The 19,577-nt window shown below is 44.6% G+C and overlaps 1 protein-coding gene across 4 annotated transcripts in view; it reads left to right on the forward strand.

Annotated features, from left to right (window-relative positions):
• Senp2 (SUMO specific peptidase 2) overlaps positions 1-19,577 on the forward strand; it is a 35,609-nt gene that overhangs the window by 13,337 nt on the left and 2,695 nt on the right. For 3 of the 4 annotated variants that reach the window (XM_063261192.1, XM_063261193.1, XM_063261194.1), the window contains 11 exons: positions 1,359-1,462; positions 3,021-3,115; positions 4,073-4,174; positions 4,739-4,790; positions 5,609-5,672; positions 9,726-9,902; positions 10,712-10,843; positions 11,616-11,819; positions 12,345-12,424; positions 16,294-16,378; positions 18,120-18,215. In XM_063261192.1, coding sequence (XP_063117262.1) covers positions 1,359-1,462; positions 3,021-3,115; positions 4,073-4,174; positions 4,739-4,790; positions 5,609-5,672; positions 9,726-9,902; positions 10,712-10,843; positions 11,616-11,819; positions 12,345-12,424; positions 16,294-16,378; positions 18,120-18,215 — 1,191 coding nt within the window. The remainder of the gene's footprint in view (positions 1-1,358; positions 1,463-3,020; positions 3,116-4,072; positions 4,175-4,738; positions 4,791-5,608; positions 5,673-9,725; positions 9,903-10,711; positions 10,844-11,615; positions 11,820-12,344; positions 12,425-16,293; positions 16,379-18,119; positions 18,216-19,577) is intronic. The other variant, XM_003477068.5, reaches the window with a different exon arrangement.

The raw sequence follows: 19,577 nt of genomic DNA on the forward strand, positions 1-19,577 counted from the left end.
AGTGAGCCTGCCTCGGCCTCCCAGGTGCTGGGCTTATAGGTATGCACCATCATGCCTGGCCTCAAACACTGTCACAGAGCTATGTATTTGAGTTCCAGGTTCTGAGCTAGTTGCCTGCAGTTCAAACTTTTATCTGTTGCTTGCCCTATAGGTGTTTTGATATAAATAATTATAATTCAATAAACAGGAAGGTAGAGAGAGGAAAGGACCACAATGTGGAACAGATTTGTAAGAGAGGAGTTAGAGATGTCCGGGTGATGGTGAGGAGCTGGAGGATGGGCTGAGCGAATGGATACGCAGAGGACAAATTCTGGAGATGCTTAGATAAAGTGTGGTGTGGCACAGGGAGAAGAGCCCGAGCCCCAGATCGCAGTCTTGGATAAACGCGTGTCACTGACCAAGATGCCCTGCCCTGTGTGTTTAGGCAGAAGATGTGACCTTAGTTGTTGTGGACATTGTTTAAAGTACCCATGAAACTCGCCAGAAGCCTTCTCCCGTAGACTCTTGGGTATAGGTGGTGGCAGATCTGAGAACAAGGCAGGGTTGGAGGCACATTCCTGAGGTAGTTGTGTACTGATATTTAAATCAAGGGAGCTATGATATTCTTCAGGGAAAGAAGGTAGCAGGAAAGAGATTTGGGCAAAACCATCAGAGTTTATGGTAGGTGAAGAGGGAATACCCTGCAGTGGAGACTGAGAAGAAAGTGCATCCACTTTCCAGGCGGGAAGGCAAGGTCAGCTAGCAGAGGTGCAGATGGCCTCACAGTCTCACTGCTGAGAAGGGCCTCTCGGACATGGCCATGGAAGGTCACTGCTGACTTCAGAAGCTGACAATTCTGCTTATAAGTAGAGTATTTCTGCTCTGTTTCTGTGTGGTGTATCTTTTCATTCAGCCCAATCCTGTCAGAAACCCAGATGCCATCAAAATCTAGCAGACTACGTAAGCCCTGTCAGTCAGTGCCTGGGGTGGCGCATACATGGCCCATCTGAAGGGAGTCGCAGATTGTGGGTATGCTTTTCAGTAGAGGCCAGAATTTGGGGTTGTGGTGTGGTTTTTTGTCTTTGTTTTTTTTTTTTTGTTTGAGACAGGGTCTCTGTGTAGTTCATTCTGGCCTTGAACTAAGGACTACTCTCCTGCCTCAGCCTCGAGTGCTAGGATTATAGGTGTGCATCACTATGCCAAGCTGGTTTTCGGTTTTTAATTTATAAAGTTGGAAGTTAATTCAAAGAAAACTTAAAAACACTATCCTGGCATGTGAAACACATCTGTAAATAGCATTTGACTTGTTCATCTCCAATCTTGATTTAATTTTAAGTTTCGTGCACTAGTGTTTATCTAACATGCTTTCTTTTATTCAGGGTGTTCAAAAAGAAGAAAGAGAGAAATATCAGAGGTTATTAGAGCGACTTAAAGAAGGTAGTCACGGAAGCTCTGTGCCTCCTGTAACTTCACATCATCACAGGTAAAATGAGCTAATAAGGTAAATGCTTTGTTAGGTGTTGTTTGCTTTGTTTTTGGAGAGGGCTTGATAAGAAGGACCTGTATAAAAAGGCTATTACTGAGCAGACAGCAGCGCTGCACACCCATAATCTCAGCACCCTCAGAGACTGGGGCAGGAACGTGGCAAGTATGAGCCCAGCCTGCGCATCTTAGTGGTCCAGAGACCTGTTCTCTAAGTCAGAAGCCCGAAGTGGGCTGAGATTGTAATGCAGCGCGACACCTTGGGTTCAAGCTGCAGCACGGCAAGCAAGAAAAGAAAAGACAGCTGACTGAGAGATGCCGCCCTGGAGTTTGCCTGGAGCCAGTGTCAGCAACACACTGTGCCGACCCAGGGGTTTTACCCCGCAGACCACTGGTGTTCTTTTTGCAGTGGTGTCATTAAGCCTCGAACTCATGACCCCCACCTCAGCCTCCTGAGTAGATGGGACTGCTGGCGAGCGCCACCAGGCCTGGCTCCAGAACAGCTTGTTAGCTTTCAACCACTTTGTCCAAGAGGAGGCTTAGTGAAATTCTGCTCTGGGAAAGCCGGTCGCAGGGGGAAGCAGCTTCCAGATGTGGAGCTTTCGCAGCCTCCTTGACACGTGTCCCCCATAGTCCCTGTCTCTCTCGTTCTCCCCTTCTCCTGCTGAATACAGGAAACTGTTACTTTGGAATTTTAATTTTGGTTGTAAACTGTTTTATACTTTTATTTGTTTCAGTCTTAGAATACTGAGTCAGAATGTTAAAACTTTCCTTTTTTTTTTGTTTTTTTTGTTTTTTTCTTTTTTATCGGTACCGGGAATTGAACTCACGACTGCCTGCTTGCAAGGCAGGCGCTTATACCGCTGAGCTAAATCCCCAGCCCCTAAAACTTTCCATTTTGATGAGCAGTATGCTTAATGAATTAGTTTGTCACTTTGACAAAAATCTTCAAATGGTTTTGCTTCTTTATATTCTTTCTTTTAATGCATTGTTATAGAATTTATTTAGATACAACAGCTTTACATCTTTCTTTATTTTATTTTTATTTTTCTAGTGCTAGAGATGAAACCTAGGCCTTGCACATGCTGTACTCTACGCCCCCAATCTTTTTCATCTTTGAATTTGAGTTTCATCACACTCAAATTTTTTAATCAGGAGGGCACTGTGATAGAGAACATCCAGTTTTAGAGATACACTGGAGAAAGTGAACATGGTGGTGCACACCTGAAATCCCAGCACCCGGGAGGCTGAGGCAGGAGGTTGGTTGCAAGTTCAAGACCAGCCTGGGCTATGTAGTGAGTTCAAGGCCAGCCTGAACTACATAGCAAGACCCTGTCCCAGGAAAAGAAAGAAAAAAATCCGTTGGAGGTTAGGTGGTGACTTGACCAAATAGTAGAATCTGAGTTAGACTGTACCGTGTCCCTTCCTCTTTGTTGTGGTTTGATGTTACAGAGCACACAGTGACCCCTCTATGGAGGAGCTCAGCAGACACAGATGATGAATATTCATGGTAGACTTTCCTTTTGTGTTTGATCTTTCTCATTTTTTGTGTTTCTAAGTTCTCAAAGAATTCACATGGACACGTTAAAGACCAAAGGCCGGGTGGAAGAGCAGAACCACGGAGTCAGAGCAACTCAGTTTGTTCCAAAACAGTGTGAGTTCCCAGCCTTCGCCCTGTTTTATCTCCTGGCCTTAGTCCGTGGTAGCATGTGCCGATGGTGGGCTGAAATTGACGCTCGCAGTGTGATCAAAAAATACAGTGAATGCTGCCATAAGCACCTTCCAGTGGAAAAGCAGGGATCTTTTTCTTTTGGGAATGGAGAATCAAACTCAGGACTTTGCGCTTGCCAGGCAGGCACTGTGCCACAGAGCTAAATGCCCATCCCCTAAAAGCAGGGATCTGGAGATTGAGAAGTGGCACCTCAAACCTTGAGAACAGCGGGCTCAGTTCGGTGCAGTCAGTAGCTGTGAGCTACAGTTGGAAAAAGGTGTGTTTTAAACTATGCCATAGGTCGTGGATCCCAGGCAACGCATTTCACTGGTGTCACTCCTGCCGTGTCAGATCCTAGCTTTGTAAGAGATGTCATCACGGGAGATGAAACTTAGGTCTATGATTGTGATCCTAAGACGGAGGTTCAGATTCTCAATGGAAGTCACCCAGTTTCCAAATGCGAAAAAGTGCATCCGTGGAGTTCCAGCACCAAGGCGATGTTGGTTGTGGTTTTTGACCTTGATAGAGTGGTGTGAGCTAAGTCTGGATCCAGGAGTGCAGCATTGAACTCCAAATACTGTAATGACTGTTTATATAAGAAATGGGATCACTCAGGAGGACCATGAGTTCTAGGCCAGCATGGACTGCGTAGTGAATTCAGGGCTACTTCGAATATGTAGAGAGACCCTATCTCAAAACATAAAAAGAAGAAAAGCCGAGAGAAAAAGAAAGGAAGTGATGTGCGTAGCAAAATGGCCAGACAGTTTCTTCCTCTACTGTGACAGTGCTCCATGTCCACGTCACTTCTGGTCAGCAGTTTCTGTCAAAAACATGACACTGTGTCCTCTGCTATCTTGTTTACTGGCTGTGCACCGTGCGACCTCTGGGCCATCTCCAAAGTCGGAATGACCATGCATGGTGAATGTTTTGAACCAGTACAGGACTCCGAGGCAGCCACAACTAACTACACGAAAAGGACTTCCAGAGCTGCTTCAGAAAGAGGCAAGAGTGACAAACACATTCCAAGCCAGGGGAGGTATTCTAAGGGAGGCGAATCGCAGTGTAACTCACTGTCATTGTTTAAAAATTTTTGTAGATATTCACTGTATGTTTTGATCATATTCACAAGTGAGATGGTGTTTCAAGCTTTAAAAGACCGTCAGATCTCAACACATTGACTGTACCACTCCAGTACTCAAGAGTTTCACTTTAAAAACTGTTTAAAAATAATACCAAGTGAGTGCTCTTGGTATTTATCCTCGCTCCCGCCGTGTGCACTGGTGTGTTTTGTGAGCCTGCAGTTCATGTGTGTTCCTCACATCGTCTTCCTTGTGTCTGTGCACTAACTGCCCACTGACTAAGTCTGCATGAGGCAATGCTAGTTGGTGCCAAAGATTCTGTTTAACGGACAGAGATTTATCCATTTTAAAGTTCTTAAGAAGGTCAGTATTTTTGGAATTCGTGTCAGCATTTTGTTGTAAATAAATGTCATACTTTGAAGACTGTCAGTTCAGATTATAGCCCATAATTGATTGGTAAGCAGTTTTTTCTTTTCCATTCTCACAGATAGAGCTTTCGAAACAAGGGGACCCTTCTGTCCAGTGAGAAGTGAAAAAAGGTACATGGTTCAGGTCACCCTAAGTTCTCCTTCAGTATGCATCTGTTCGCTCACATTTCAAGTTCCATCTATACTAACGAGGCCTGAGGACTTGGGCACTCTCTCCAGCCCTGGGGCTGTTGCCAAGTGTGAGTGCGTGGTAGCTGTTGATGTGGGTGCCAGCCCTCGCTCGGGTAGGTAGCCCTGGTCTCCTAAGGGCAGGGTTTGGAGACCTGCGGGGATGTTTCTTGCAGGGTGGTGGAGCAGCTCCTGTGATCACTGTTTCTAATATAGTCTCTGTGGGCCTAGGGCCTTGCACTGTGCTGAATAACAGTTTGTCAGCTGTGGCCAGAGGCCAATCTGGTCCGCCTCTATTGGTACAGTTGTGCTCATTCATTTACATACTGTGACTGCCTTTAATGTGTCCGTGACAGGCCAAAATTCATGTCTCCCTGCCAGGCGGCTCTGATTTAATTTTATTAATAAAAATGCTGCTAAACGTGATTGGATCCATTTGAACCACCGGTGGTTCACACCGGCTGGAACACGTAAAACTGCGGCAGGGAAGAAGAAAAGTCGTGACTGAGGCAGCAGTATGTAGGGTCTTGTTTCTTCAGAAAGGTGTGTCCCCACTGATTCAGGGACTGTACAAACTCAAGGCTTTTGTGTGTATGAATTAATCTTGATTCTAAAACTAGTCAAATATATATCAAAATCATCTATATGGTATAGCCCCTTAAAAAAGCATTAATGATGTTATCCCTATAAGTAAGTTTCCTAAAATAAATAAAATCCAGTCACCCAGCAGAAATCTATACTCTCTTAATATTTTCCCTCAGGTGTTCAAAGGGGAAAATTACTGATACAGAGAAGATGATTGGAATCAGGCTTGAAAATGAAGGTGTAAGTACAAGCTAGTTAAATTCTACCCCTACTGTCTCACCAGACTTGTATTCTGGTTTGCATGAAAGCTAAGAAAACATGATGTTACTTTGATTTCTAATTGTATTGTTTTCTTTGCAAAAACAGCAAGTTTCAAAGATGTACACTTTGTTTTCTTTCCACATTGCTGAATTTTTCCATCTCTGGTAGTCGCCCTATTTATGAGAGATGAGTCTGACAGCATGCATATGTATTGTATTACTTTTGGAAAATTGTTTAAAAATCATCTCTAGGAAAGATACATGTTCAGGGCTGTTTTCAGTTTCCTATTTTAATTTGGTTTTTTTTTTTTTTTTTTAATCTTTTTCCTTTTTATCAGTACCGGGGATCGAACTCACGACTGCCTGCTTTTAAGGCAGGCGCTTATGCCGCTGAGCTAAATCCCCAGCCCCTCCTATTTTAAGTTTTATATTTATTTGAAAACACTAGCAATCCAATGCTTTACTGGCTTTTACATGAAGTAATAAAATAAGTGTTCCAGTGATCTCCTTGTCAGCACTGACAGTTTTAACAGTGGCAAACTGTTTTGTTAAACATTTGCTACCTAGCAGAAGTGTATTCTGATCTTAAATGTAACATAAAGTCCTAGGTATTGATGATTTAGGTAGGTAGAGCTGCAGGAGTACAGGGTCTGCTTTAAGCCTGATTAAGTTTGTATTCTCTGATTGTACTTCTTAAGAGTTAGTCTTTGGGGAAAAAAAAAAGAGTCTTCAGGGCTGGGGATATAGGCTCAGTGACATAACATCTGCCTCGCAAGTGCAAGGTCCTGAGTTCGAACCCTGGTACCAAAAACAAAGTTTTTAAGCCAGGTTTGTTGGTGTACACTTGTCTTCCCAGATATTTGGAAGGCTGAGGCAGGAGGATTGAGAGTTCAAGGCCAGCCTGGGCACTTAGCAAGACCCTGTCCTAAAAAGGGACTGGAGGACCAGGGATTTAGTTCAGTGGCATGAGCACCTACCTGCCTTACAAGCGCATGGTCATGAGTTCAGTCCACACCACCAAAAAGGAAAAAACTGGGGATTTAGCTCAGCAGCATAAGCATCTGCCTGGAGAGCACAAGGTTGTAAGTTCCATCCTCAGTACAAAAAAAAAAACAAAAAAAAAAAAAAACCCAAAACAATAAATAAATAAAAAGGGGCTGGAGATGTAGTGCAGTGTTAAGAGTGCTTGCCTAGTGCTCGGCTCAACCCCCAGTACTGAATGAGCAAAAAAAAAAAAAAATAAAAAACCATCAAAAGGCTGAGTCGAGTCTCGTTGTGAGCTTTAGAGCTTCTCTTTCTTTAAAGTTCCCATTTCCATTAATTGGGAGTGGAGTTAATTATTATTATTATCTATCACCTGGAGAGCACAAACTAAAATACACCTGTGTTCACAGCAACATAGGGAGCTGAGGCGGGAATCACTTGAGTCCAGGAATTGGAGACCAGCCTGAAATCTCTTCAAAAAACAAAAAAGGAAATTAAGAGAAGGGAACTACATCTGAGCTGACAGAGTCCGACTCAGGACCCATCCTGCTCAGCCCGTACCAAAGCTCAGGAGAGACACCTGGCAGCTGGCTAGAATGAAGCTGCCTGTGCGCTATCTTTGAGCTATGGGATTCAGTCCTCGACTCTTATTTCTAAATATGTCTCCATTTTATTTTTTCCATCTTTATTTGTCAGCACTAAGGTGTCACACATGCTAGGCAAGCCCTCCACCAGGGCTACAGCCCAGCCCTGAATTTCCTAATTTCCAAACAGCTTAACTGTAGGTGACTTAAATCCAGTATGAACAGTTCCGTAGGTGCTGGTAGGGAAGGGACTTAGCCAAGTTCTGGGATGTGTGGAATTCCTTCCTTTGACTGTAATAGTCTTGTAGCCCAAAAACGAGCCCCCCAACTTGGTGTCCAAAATGGGGCAAGACATGTTTTTGAAGAAAAAGCAGTGCTGATTTATTTTACCTGGTACCAGGGACACAGTGCAGTTGGAGTTCGCAAAGCTATGTAACTCGCTTAAAACTTTCACAGACTTCCTTAGAAAGAGCAATTACAAAGTGAATGGCTTATGGGCGTGGATCAGGAAATCAGAAAATCCTTGATCCACAAAGGAATGAGGAAGACCTTTGTTTCCCTTTGCAGAGGACAGAGAGGTCTCACAGGAATTTACAATCCTTTGTCAACTAATTTTAGCACTTAATTTTAGATAACATCTGTCCTTTGCAGAGGGTCCTTTGCAGAGGGTCCTTTGCAGAGGGTAGCAATGGTTAACATATCAATCAGGTCACCCAGGAAGATGGCACATACAGAACAGTATGAGGGAGCGTTTGCAAAGGGAATTAACAGGTAATTTGGTCATATAACTTGGGCATTGGCAAATATAACACAAACATAACGAAGTTCTTTTTGTTAGTATATAACAAATAGCAGCCACATAGGTGTTCAATTTCCGAAAAGTGTGTTTTCATCATGTGTTTTTTTTTCCCCCTATCTACCTATTTGTTATAAAGGATATTGTAAAGAAGAAGAATGACCAGCCAGATAGAGAGGCCAGGGATGGGAGAGGTGGCCTAGGGCATCCGTGTCCTCTAAGCGTGGCCTCCCCTGGGCAGTTGTGCTCTGCAGCAATCTGCAAGCACCCCAGACCCAATGAGCTTTTGTGGGGGTTTCGTTACATAGGTATGATTCAATTAAAAAGATGAGATAGAATGTGTTTACTTAGTGCAAGGATAACCAAAACTTCTCAGCGATGGGTTATATAGGTCATAGTTTTTTGCTGTTTTAAACTTTTCAAAATGTGTTCTACCCCCATTAATTTTAAATGGGATAGAAGAATTGAAAATACTTTTTTAGGCACTTCCAAAGACAGTGGTATGTTCCATTTCATGGTTTGTTTTTTGAGACAGGGTCTCACTGTGTAGTTCACTGGATAGCTCAAACTGGCCTCAAATTTACTGTGAATCTGCCTTGGTCTTCTGAGTGCTGGGGTTACAGATGTGTCCCTCACAGCTGGCTGCTTTGTAATTGAGGTACCCTATGCACCCTAACTCAGACTTTTTGTTCTTCCTTACTAAAACAGTCAGGTATGATAAGTCTGCTTATTTAGAGACTGGCTAATTGTTGTTTCTCTCAAGATTATGACACTATCTTATGGTTCATGTGTGATGTATGTAACATGTGCAAGTGTGGGAGACAACTGGAGTGACCCCTCTTGAATGCAGAACATTTGCTGCGACTTTGGTTATATGGAGACTTACTTCCTTACACTGATGTGTTCAGAGCTGGCTGTGGTATTTCCTTCTCTCTTCAGTTGGCTTTAAGTATTGCAGATAAGGCCAGTGAGGTACTGATACGTAATCTCTAAAGCTACCAGACAGTCTCCTGTTTCCTTGCCTCGTGCTCTCTGTAAAATATATAAGCACAGTCAGATGTTAGAGCCCTCAGATCCCAGAATGTCAACTGGGTATGAGCCTCAAGGTAAAGAGGCTGTGATGCCCCAGGGCACAAGAGTTTACATAACAAAAACTAAAGGGACAGCCTCCCACAACAATTTAGTTGCTACCTTAATTAGATTATGTGAATTGATCTTTCTACATATCTTTATCTCTGCATTTTGCCCAGATGCTTTTCTCCCTACCTGGCCAGCTCAAGTTACTCACATAATTCCTGCCATCCTGACGCACTCATCCTTGAGCCGCCCCCCTTCTTCACAAGATAATAAATTGTGGGAGAGGCCTAGGATCAGGGTCTTTGTCCACACATCCTCATGGGGATTGGACTTAGGGCCCCTTGGCTGCCCTCGACTTGGAATCTGTTGTCTTGGTGTCTTTACTCTCGCCATGGGTTGCATTGGTTGTGGTAGATTGGAATTGTCTTGCTGGAATTCCAAAAATGTGTCAATGGAATTACAAATATAGCTTTTTGGATTGTGAGGAAAACTGGAAAAGGGATTGTGATAGTTGGATAACTGTACTCAGTATTTGGGATTACAATATGCAAGTATCAGATGTGGCAATAGAATATGGAAACCTTTTGCTCAGAGGAGAGGACACCAGCTGGAGCCTGACCTATCGGAAGAGGTGTCGGCCCGACTCCGCCTGGGCAGCGGCAGCAATGGCTTCCTCAGGAGGAAAATGTCCATACTGGAGGCCAAGGAAAAGAATTTCACAGGCAAAGAGAGAGACAGAAGAACAGACGATCTCCTTGAACTTACAGAGGTACTGTCCCTCGTGCTGGTCAGAGCAGGAGGCATGTTTTAAATACCTTTACTTACTCTATCCTCTATCTAGACTTGAATGTTTTGTTTTGAGGAGTTTCTCCAGGTGGAGCATAAGTCTATGAAAATAAAGATCAGACTCCAGGTCTGCTCACTTTGGTGAGCTTGGTGATCTGCAAAGGTGTCTCACAGAAGAAACAGAATGGATTCTGTGTAGATTCTTTTTCTATATAAACACATATAGGATAGAGTATGGTATTGAGAATGAGTGCATTGCAGATATTTTTAAATGAATAAATAGCACCCAAAACATTGCTTTCATTGATTATTGTAGTTGAAAGTAATAAGGCTTATAGAAGACAAGAGAATGAGAATAGTTAAGATTCTCATTTTAAGGGTGACCCTGCACCCGGGTTCTTCCTCTGTGGCTGGCTTGGTAGGTGCAAGTCCCAGTAGTGTGCATCTCTTGAGCATTCCTGCATGTTGGGCCCAGAGGTGGAGAGAACACCATCAGTAGCAGTTGTGCGCCATGGAGAGAAGCACTTGTAAAACTATTTGGATGAGAATAATCTTGATCGGGTCTACAGAATCAGTTTCATAGCTTAGCTACGCATTTATCTGCACACTCTGGAATGAGGAAGCCCACTATTCAGTAGAGAGAGAGCCATTGGCAGGAGTGCTTTGCTTTGCTAAGTTTGGACATTTTTATGCCACTTGGTAGGTCTCGGAAAGTATGTTTTTCTCAAGGTTGCAACTTGTTGACCTGAAAAGCTTTCTTCCGTCTCCGACCCTCCTACCTTTCTCTCGCAGGACATGGAGAAGGAGGTCAGTAACGCTCTTGGCCACGGCCCGCAGGATGAGATCCTGAGCAGCGCCTTCAAGTTGCGAATCACTAGAGGAGACATCCAGACCTTAAAGAATTATCACTGGCTTAATGATGAAGTAAGCTGTCTTCCTCCCCCACCGCAACCAAAGCCACCTATCACATTCACTCTCTGGGAGCCGCGAGCTCTTAGTACATCCCTGCTGCTATGACAAAGCACCACAGACAGATGCATGATTTCTGGACAACAGAAATTCATTGCTTACTGCACTGGGAGCCTGTGGTGATGAAAGTGGGTGCAGGGACCTCACGCGTGGTACAAGGGCACCTAGGACCCTCGTAGTCTCCCTTCAGCCTCTTTTCTGAGGACTCCAGCGTCACCCCGATGGTGGCGCCCTTGAAGCTGAATGGATTTCCAGAGGTGCCACTCGAAGTCCTCCCCAGGCCACCTCGTCCTCCCAAGCCCACTTAGTCCTGCCTAGCCCGCCTAGTCCTCGTCATGCTGCCTAGTCCTCCCCAGGCCACCTAGTCCTCCCCAGCCCACCTAGTTCTGCCTGGCCCACTTAGCCCTCCCCAGCCCACTTAGTCCTCCCCAGTCCACCTAGTCTTTCCCGGCCTGCAAAGTCCTCCCCAGGCCACTTAGCCCTCCCCAGCCCACTTAGTCCTCCCCAGTCCGCCTAGTCCTCCCCAGGCCACATAGTCCTCCCCAGGTTGCCTAACTCAGGAGTGCACTCCTCAGTGTTTCTGTGCACTTCCACGTTCTGGTCCTTTTATTCCCATTTTTAGTCCACTCATCCCTGCGTGTCTCATTCCTACTGACTCAGACAGAAGTTTAGTTTTGGTGATGTATTTGCCACATTCCAGCCTGTGTACTTGCTTGGTATTTTACAGGTTATTAATTTTTACATGAATCTTCTAGTGGAAAGAAATAAAAAGCAAGGCTACCCAGCACTTCACGCATTCAGTACTTTCTTCTACCCTAAATTAAAGTCTGGGGGTTACCAAGCCGTGAAACGATGGACCAAAGGGGTAAATCTCTTTGAGCAAGAGCTGATCCTGGTGCCGATTCATCGGAAGGTGCACTGGAGCCTTGTGGTGAGTGGAAGGCCTGAGGCGCGTGGGGCCTGGCGGGGTCGCTCAGGCCTCGGGAAAGTAGCCGCGTGCTCAAGGGGCTTTTGTTTAGAGCCAAAGGGTTTTTGTTTTCATTTTTGTTTTTGCTTTATTTAGTTTGTTTATAAGATGGTACAGGCCTGTTACAGAAAAATGAAGGTAAAACAGAAAACTAAAATCTCTCACCACAGTGGGAGGACTACTGATGTTTTGATGAAAAATTTTCTAGATTTCATCTAGGAGTGGAAATTATTATGCTCATCATCTGTGACTTTCTGTAACTTTTCTTAAAACTAAAGAATGTGTCAGGAGCTCAGTGGCACAAGTGGTGCCTACCTAGCAAGCACATGGTCACGAGTTTGATCCCCAGTACCAAAAAAAGTGGGGAGGGTGTGAAATTCATTCACGTTGGGTTGTTCAAATCATGCTTTTCTTTTCAAAAGTGAAATTGTTACTTCTATTAATGCTTAAGGTCTTTCTCTTTCTGGATGCTGTATTTTCCTATCACAGGTGATGGACCTAAGAAAAAAGTGTCTTAAGTATCTGGATTCTATGGGACAGAAAGGCCACAGGATCTGTGAGATTCTCCTGTAAGTACGGCTGAAACTGTCACTGTTGGCTCGATATACGTGTGGGAGGCGATCTTTTTATGTAGCCCTGGGAGGCTCTAGCTGAAAGTCCTTACTATACAGTTAAGGCTGTTTTCTCAGGGATTTAGGACTTTTGTTTCATTTTGTTTTGTTTTTTGGTTCTGGGGATCGAACTCACGATTTCATGTTTGCTAAGCAAGTGCTTATGCCACTGAGCTAAATCCCCAGCCCTGGTTTAGGACTTCTGAATCCATCTTTTTATCTAAAAATAACTTAATACATGATCTCACCTGAGAACTCCTACTCAGGATTATCATTGAAAGCAAGTTCTTTGCGTGTGTGTATGCAAGTGTGTGTGTGTGTGTGTGTGTGTGTGTGTGTGTGTGAGAGAGAGAGAGAGAGAGAGAGACACGAAATTGAACTCAGGGCCTTTTCACTGATCTACATCCTAGTCCTTTCTCAGTTTTTACAGTCTTACTAAGTCATGAGTTGCCCAGGCTGGGCCTGAACTTTTGATCCTCCTGCATTGGCCTCCCAGAGTACTGGGATTACAGGTATGCACCAGTGTGCCCAGCTAAATATATCTTATAAGAACCCTATGACTTGAGGTAGATTTCTGTGGGATTGATACATTACAGTAATACCTTGGTTCACGAACGCTTCTGTTTGCAAACAGAAGCATTCATGAAATTTTGTTCCCATTTATAAACTCTGCACTGAGTGATGAACACTACCATGGCCATCTTCCCCAAAATCGTGGAACAGGTTAAGTTCAGGAGCCGAGGCACCACTGTATTCCAGATTTCTAAAGAACTGTTCGCTGGGGAGTATCCATCATTTAAATTCAGAAGCCGACTCATGTTTGTGCTTTCTATTGATAGTTGGGTTTATCTCATAGAATTTGTTTTTTATGTTTGTAATACTAGAGATTGAACCCAAGTAGCCTTGAGCTACATCTTAAGCCTTCTCAGGACTTCTTTTTTTATCTTGTTGAGACAGGGTCTCATTATGTAGTTCAAGTTGGCTTTGAACTGTCTAGCCCAGGGTAGCCTCAAACTTGAGGTGATCCTGCTTCCTCAGCCTCCTGAGTGTGGGGAGCACAGGTGTGTGCCACCACACCCAGCCCTTTTCTCTTTAATTTTGAGTTAGGGGTTTGCCAAATTGCGCAGGCTGGCGTCTGGTGATCTCTCCATCTCAGCCTCCCAAGTATTGGGATTGCAGCTCTGTACCAATGCGGCTGGCTCCCAAGGGCATTTTTCCATTAAGGTGTTTGATTTGTAGGCAGCTCTTAACAGATCCACCAGGCATGTGTTACAGGTGGATGCTGAACCCTCAGATTGTACCAAGTCCTCTGTGTGCTGTTCGTTCCCCTTGCCCTGCACTGCTGCCTCTTAGGACCAGAGTCACTCTCTTTTTCTGTGTTTTATGCCTGGGGCTGACTTCGCATCATTATTTTTGCTCTCTGGGCCCACGAGGTAAAATAAGACTTAGTTGAGTACAGCACTGTGACACCAGACAGCCGATCTGATAACCGTGATGTCTGTGACCCGCAAGTGGGAAGCATGCAGGTGCAGGTGAGGAGATGAGCCACATCCTGTACAGCGTGAGCTTTCTTCATGTCTCTTAGAAACAGTGTGCAATTGAAAACTTGTGAATTACTTCTGTAATTTTTCATTTAATATTTTTAGACTGTGGGTAAACTGAAACTACAGAAAGCAAAGCCTCAGATAAGAGGGAACTTCTGCCAGGTATGGTGGCACACACCTGTAATCCCAGCACTCCAGAGGCTGAGGCAGGAGGATTACCTTGAGTTTGAGGCCAGGCTGGGCTACATAGTAAGCCCAGGCCAGCCTGAACTGTACAGTGAGACCCTGTCTCAAAAAGACAAAAATTAACTAATAAATAGACCAAATTGTTTGTAATCCTTCTAGTCTTTCCTATGTAAGATACTACATGCACAGAAACTGCTTCCTGAAATCATATAGCAGTTTTACTGCTTCTAACAGAATTTTTAAGAAGTACAGAGTTTTATTACATTCCTACCTTTTCCTTTCTTGAGTTCTATGGGCATCTGAGTCCACTTTTCTTGATACCCCTAGTCCAGTTTTTCTCAGCCTTTTTTAATTATTACCTTCCTCTAGGAGAAAATTTTAGTTTAATTTCTCCATAACAAGTAGAAATTAAGGAATAAGACTTAGCTGGCTCAGCCTTTAGAAGACCACAAACCACTGGAATCCCTGAGATCTTTACTTCCAGAGAACCAGTCTTCACTGGGTGGTGCTGTGATTGCTCCGTGGAGCGTGCGCATCCTGGCGTGTGTTGGTTGGCTTCTCATCAGTGTTGCCAAATACTGACACACACAGCATGGAGGAGGACAGGTGTATTTCAGCTCACAGTTTCAGATATCTCAGTCCACAGTTGGCTGGCTCCAAGGCGGAGACATGTGTCACACCAAAGGAAGGCTACACACTTTATCTTGTGGTAGCCAGGAAACAGAGAGAGACAGGGAAGGAAAAAAGAAGGAAAGAGCTGGCAACCCGAGTAGACCTTTCCGGTCACTCCCCAAAGACCTCCTTCTCTGCCCAGCCCCACCCCCTAGCTGCACAGTCATTCAGCTGATCAAAGGACCCCCGTCATCTCTGCCTTCCGAATGTCCTTATCTGCACTCAAGAGCTTTTGGGGGACATTTTAGATCAGACCATAACAGCCTGAGGCAGGCTTACCTTATATGCAGGTTGAGAACCGAGGTGTCTTCGTATTGAATTTGATAACCTGGAGATGTAGATAAAAATTAATCACAGAAAAAAGTTAGTCACTTAGTACTTAAGAGTGTATCTCCTAAAACTAAGAAAATTCTGTGTAAGTACAATGGTATCATCATACTTAAGACAATTACCAATGTGTAACATGTAATGTATGGTCCATATCTGAGGTTTTGTGTTATCTTCTATAGCTTTTTTTCCCCCGAGTTCAGGAGTAAATCAGTGTTCAGGAATGTCTTGGCCAAGAATGGTGGCACAAATCTGTAATCCAGAACTCAGGCTGAGACAAGAGGATTGCAAAAGTTTCAGTCCAGCCTAGGCAATTTAGCAAATTAGGGAGACCCTGTCTCAAAATAAAAAATAAGAAGGCCATAGCTGAGTGGGGAAGAAAGAGAGAGGAAAAGGACTCAATGTTTACATAGTGTCCTTTATTTTAGAATAGTTTTCTTACCTTTTTTTTTTCATGGCAATACTTTTTTTTTTTTTTTAGATTCCAGGCCATGTATTTTGTTTCTCATTTATTTCAAAGTGAGAAGAAAAGGTGTAAAAACTTCATCTGAACTGAATAAATTATGTGCTCATAATTTGTGTGTATGGTAATAGAGAGCTAGAAAAAAACAGCAAGTTGGCAGTCATGATTACTCCTACAGTAGTCATTGTAGGGGTCTTTCTTGTGAGTTTTTGTTTTTTTGTTTTGTTTTCCCGTGTGGTTTGGGGATTGACCCCAGGGACACCACCACAGAGCTGCATCCCTGGGCCTTTTTATTTGGAGACAGGGTTTTGCAGGGTTCCCCAGGGTAGCCTCCAACTTGCAGGTCTGCCTCTGCCTCCAGAGTAGCTAGAATTACAGGGTGGTGCCACCCTCCCTGACTTAGAGGGATCTTTGTCTTTTACCTCATTGTATATGTTTTAATTATTTAAAACAAGCATATGCAGTTTTGGTTAGTAGAAAAAGGCTTTCAGAATTAAAAACCCTAAAAGCAGTCACAGTTCTGAAAGCCCAGTGGGTGTCGTTTTTAGAATGGCAGATCCTATTAAACAACTCAAGTCTTTTGTAGTCATAATGCTTAGTCTCATCTGTATAACCTGTGTTGTTGTTTTCTTTAGTCAGTATTTACAGGACGAAAGCAAGACCAAAAGAAACATTGATCTGAACCTTCTAGAGTGGACCCGCTACAGCATGAAGCCACACGTAAGTGATGACCGAGCTTATTTGCCAGATATTGCATGTTGTATTATTCAAAAAGTCCTATCCTCCAGGCCAGGGTGGGTCTGGTTCACCTCAAGCTAATAGCAGAGGTGAAGATTCCAGGCCCATTCTGCACTCACCCTGCCCGGATCTGGCCACAAACCCCTGCAGACCACGAGGGTGGTTTTGTCTGTTTATAGTGAGCTGCGAAGAGAGGGCATGATGAGGGTACTCAAGGTAGTGGCCGTTATGAGTCAGGATAGCCACAGTGGTGTCTAGCTTGGTCCCTATGCATGTGCCAACATGTCTGATAGGGAATTGGACAACGGAGCATTGAGCTCAGCATCTCTTCCTGATTATTGCAAGGTCTTGGCCAAAGTGTGTCTGGGGATTTGTTTATTTAGGTCCCAGGGCCCCGTGGCATGGTCATCAGGAGTCACGCAGGCTGCCTGTGATGCGCTCTGCATCTTACCAGGTCCACGTGTCAGTTTGTACTTGAAAGGTGACCCGGCCTTGGCTCCTGCTGGCTTCACTTTGAAGTGAGCCACACAAATTCAGTTCATTCCTGACCTCTGTAGGGTGCTCAGCCTTCTTCATCCAAAGTATCCAAAGTTCAACACTGGATCACTTGAAAAGTCAGCATTGACATTTCCTGAGGAAAAGACAGAAGCAAGAGTATTCGGGGGCTGGGGATTTAGCTCACGGCATAAGCACTTGCCTTGCAAAGTCTGTATGAATGACCACCATGTCCTGGTACAGGAAGTGTGACAAAATCTCTTCTTTGTAGATTGGGATCTGTACTTCTTCCTACTCTGTGTAGCGCTAGACTCAGCAGAAATATAAGGCCCCAGCATGTGTTGTGCGTATTCTGTCTTTTTGAATGATGGGCTGCTTTCGTGAGTACGCACTCAGCTGCTGTCATTAGTGTTGGCCTGTCCCGTCCATTTTCTCTTACACACCTCACACATAGCTGCAGGTGTGTGACGGGGGGCCCTGGCCTGGGACTGTGAGCCTCTCCTCAGAGAGCTCCAAAGTGCTGCCTCGGGACTGGCCCTGCTCAAGGCACAGTCATCACCAGGAGAGCTGACCTATGGCTTCTTTCTCTGCCTCCCGAGACCGTAGGGGGCCAGGGCCAAGGCCTGTCATCCAGCCTTGGCGGAAGGAGGCGCTGTCTCTGCACTGTTGCAGCGGGTCCATTGTGTTTTCGATTGGCCCTCACTGTACCTTAACAGTAAAAGCTGTGTTCTTCTGTCTAGCATTCCTCTTAGGGCACCTTCAGTTCTGCTTTGTTCCTGGCTGCTGCAGTCTGGGGAGGGAGCTGGAGCACATGCTGGGCGGAGCCTCATCCAGCCCTCGACTGGTTTCCTTGAGTGAGAGCAAAGAGAGGGCCCCACTTCGCTTTCCTCTGGTTTTTTTTTTTAACTTTTTAAACTTTTTATCGGTACCGGGGATCGAACACACGACCGCCTGCTTGCAAGGCAGGTGCTTATGCCGCTGAGCTAAATCCCCAGCCCCTCCTCTTTTCTTCTGAGACCCGTTTCCTGTGGGGCCCCCACTCTAGGTTATAGTAGGGTTTTACACCACATGGAGTAAAGCTAATTACATCTGTGTGTGCCAGTTTGTGCGATAGCAGACTGAGCATTTACCAGGTTGTCATTTTCCCCAGCTATATGTAGAAAAAGCACAAGGAATTTATGTTGTGTGATATTTTACCTCTTTTCCCCTTCTGTTTTTGTAATTTTAGGAGATTCCTCAACAGCTGAATGGGAGTGATTGTGGAATGTTTACTTGTAAATACGCAGACTATATTTCTAGGGACAAACCTATCACTTTTACACAGGTGAGTGCAGGCCCTCCCCTCCACTCGCTTCTGTCCGAGACGACCGGCTGCCAGTGCCACACGCAGGAGGCCTCGGTGCAGCAGCTGCTCCCTGAAACGCCCATAAACCCCTGCTCGAGCCTCTGGCTGAGCCCTGCTCTCGCTGCCCTCAGGTGTCTCCTGCTCTTAGTGGCCGTGAGGATACAGCACAGCTTGATGCCTTGGTCCCTGTGAGTGTGTGAAAGCAAGGGAAAAGCAGGACTGTCAATACCACCTGCTCTCTGTGTTGCTTAGTTTGGGTTCTCCATGGTTCCGTGTCAGAGTAGAAACCCAGGCGTGTTGGGAACACTTGAGAAGCTCTGTTTCTAACTGCATTTGAAACCTCTTTGCAACCACCATAGAGGTGTAGCTTCATAGCCACTGTTCTCCAAATACATTGATTTTGTAGAGTGTCAGGACGGGTAATCCTGTTCTGAGTTTTGGTGCAGTGTCTGTAACCAGGAGCCCACACTGAATTCAGGCAACTCTAGTTTAACATAAAGGTGCTTATCAGTGACTCAACTCAGCAGGCTTACTAAGAATAAATGTATATTTTTACCAGATGTTTTGAACTATTTAAAATAAGAGTTGTAGGGGCTGGAGGTTTAGCTCAGTGGCATAAGCACCTGCTTGGCAAACAGCAAGGTTGTGAGTTTGATCCCTGGAACCAAAAATAAAATAAAATAAAACTTGTGTTTAGACTTACACATGCATGCACACACCACAAGCTCCCTGAGTGTCCAGTAAAGCTCGTTCGCTGTCCAAGTGTTCACAATGATAGTGCATAGCCCAAAGGCATGAGCCCCCCCCCCCATCTTATCATCAGGGACTGGGCAGCTGACTTGCAGGTAATCTTGGCGTCCTGTTGTGTCTGGCTGCTACTTTGAAAACTGCCCCATGCCATGATTAGTGGTTACAGCAGTAGCACATTAAGCAAAACATTTCATTCTTTGATGTTGTTAAATAGCAAGGTGTCTCTGAACCTAAGAATGTGAGGCTTCAAGAAAAGCTGTTTCTTGAACAGCATTGACCAAGTGCAATATTTGATAGAACAGAAAGAAATTTGACATTTTTCTTAAAGGTCACTTTTTCCATATGAAAGTGGGTTAGACTCATTCTAGATTATTTTTAAAATACGTGCAGAAAGGCGGCCCATTGTGCCACCATTTGGACTTTTCCATTTTTGCTAATGCTTCTATTCTACGCCGCCGTGTGTGGTTCCTGGTCCCTCTTTGGTTTTCCTGAGCACGCACAGCACTGAGTGTATTAACACAGCAGAGGTAGAAACCTGAGGCTCTATCAGCAGAGATGTCGGGGTTGACCTAAAGGACCTGGGCTCTGCCC

This window comes from Cavia porcellus, unplaced genomic scaffold (genome assembly GCF_034190915.1).
Source record: "Cavia porcellus strain 051 isolate PalLab524CR breed Dunkin Hartley unplaced genomic scaffold, mCavPor4.1 scaffold_14, whole genome shotgun sequence".
NCBI lineage: Eukaryota > Metazoa > Chordata > Mammalia > Rodentia > Caviidae > Cavia > Cavia porcellus.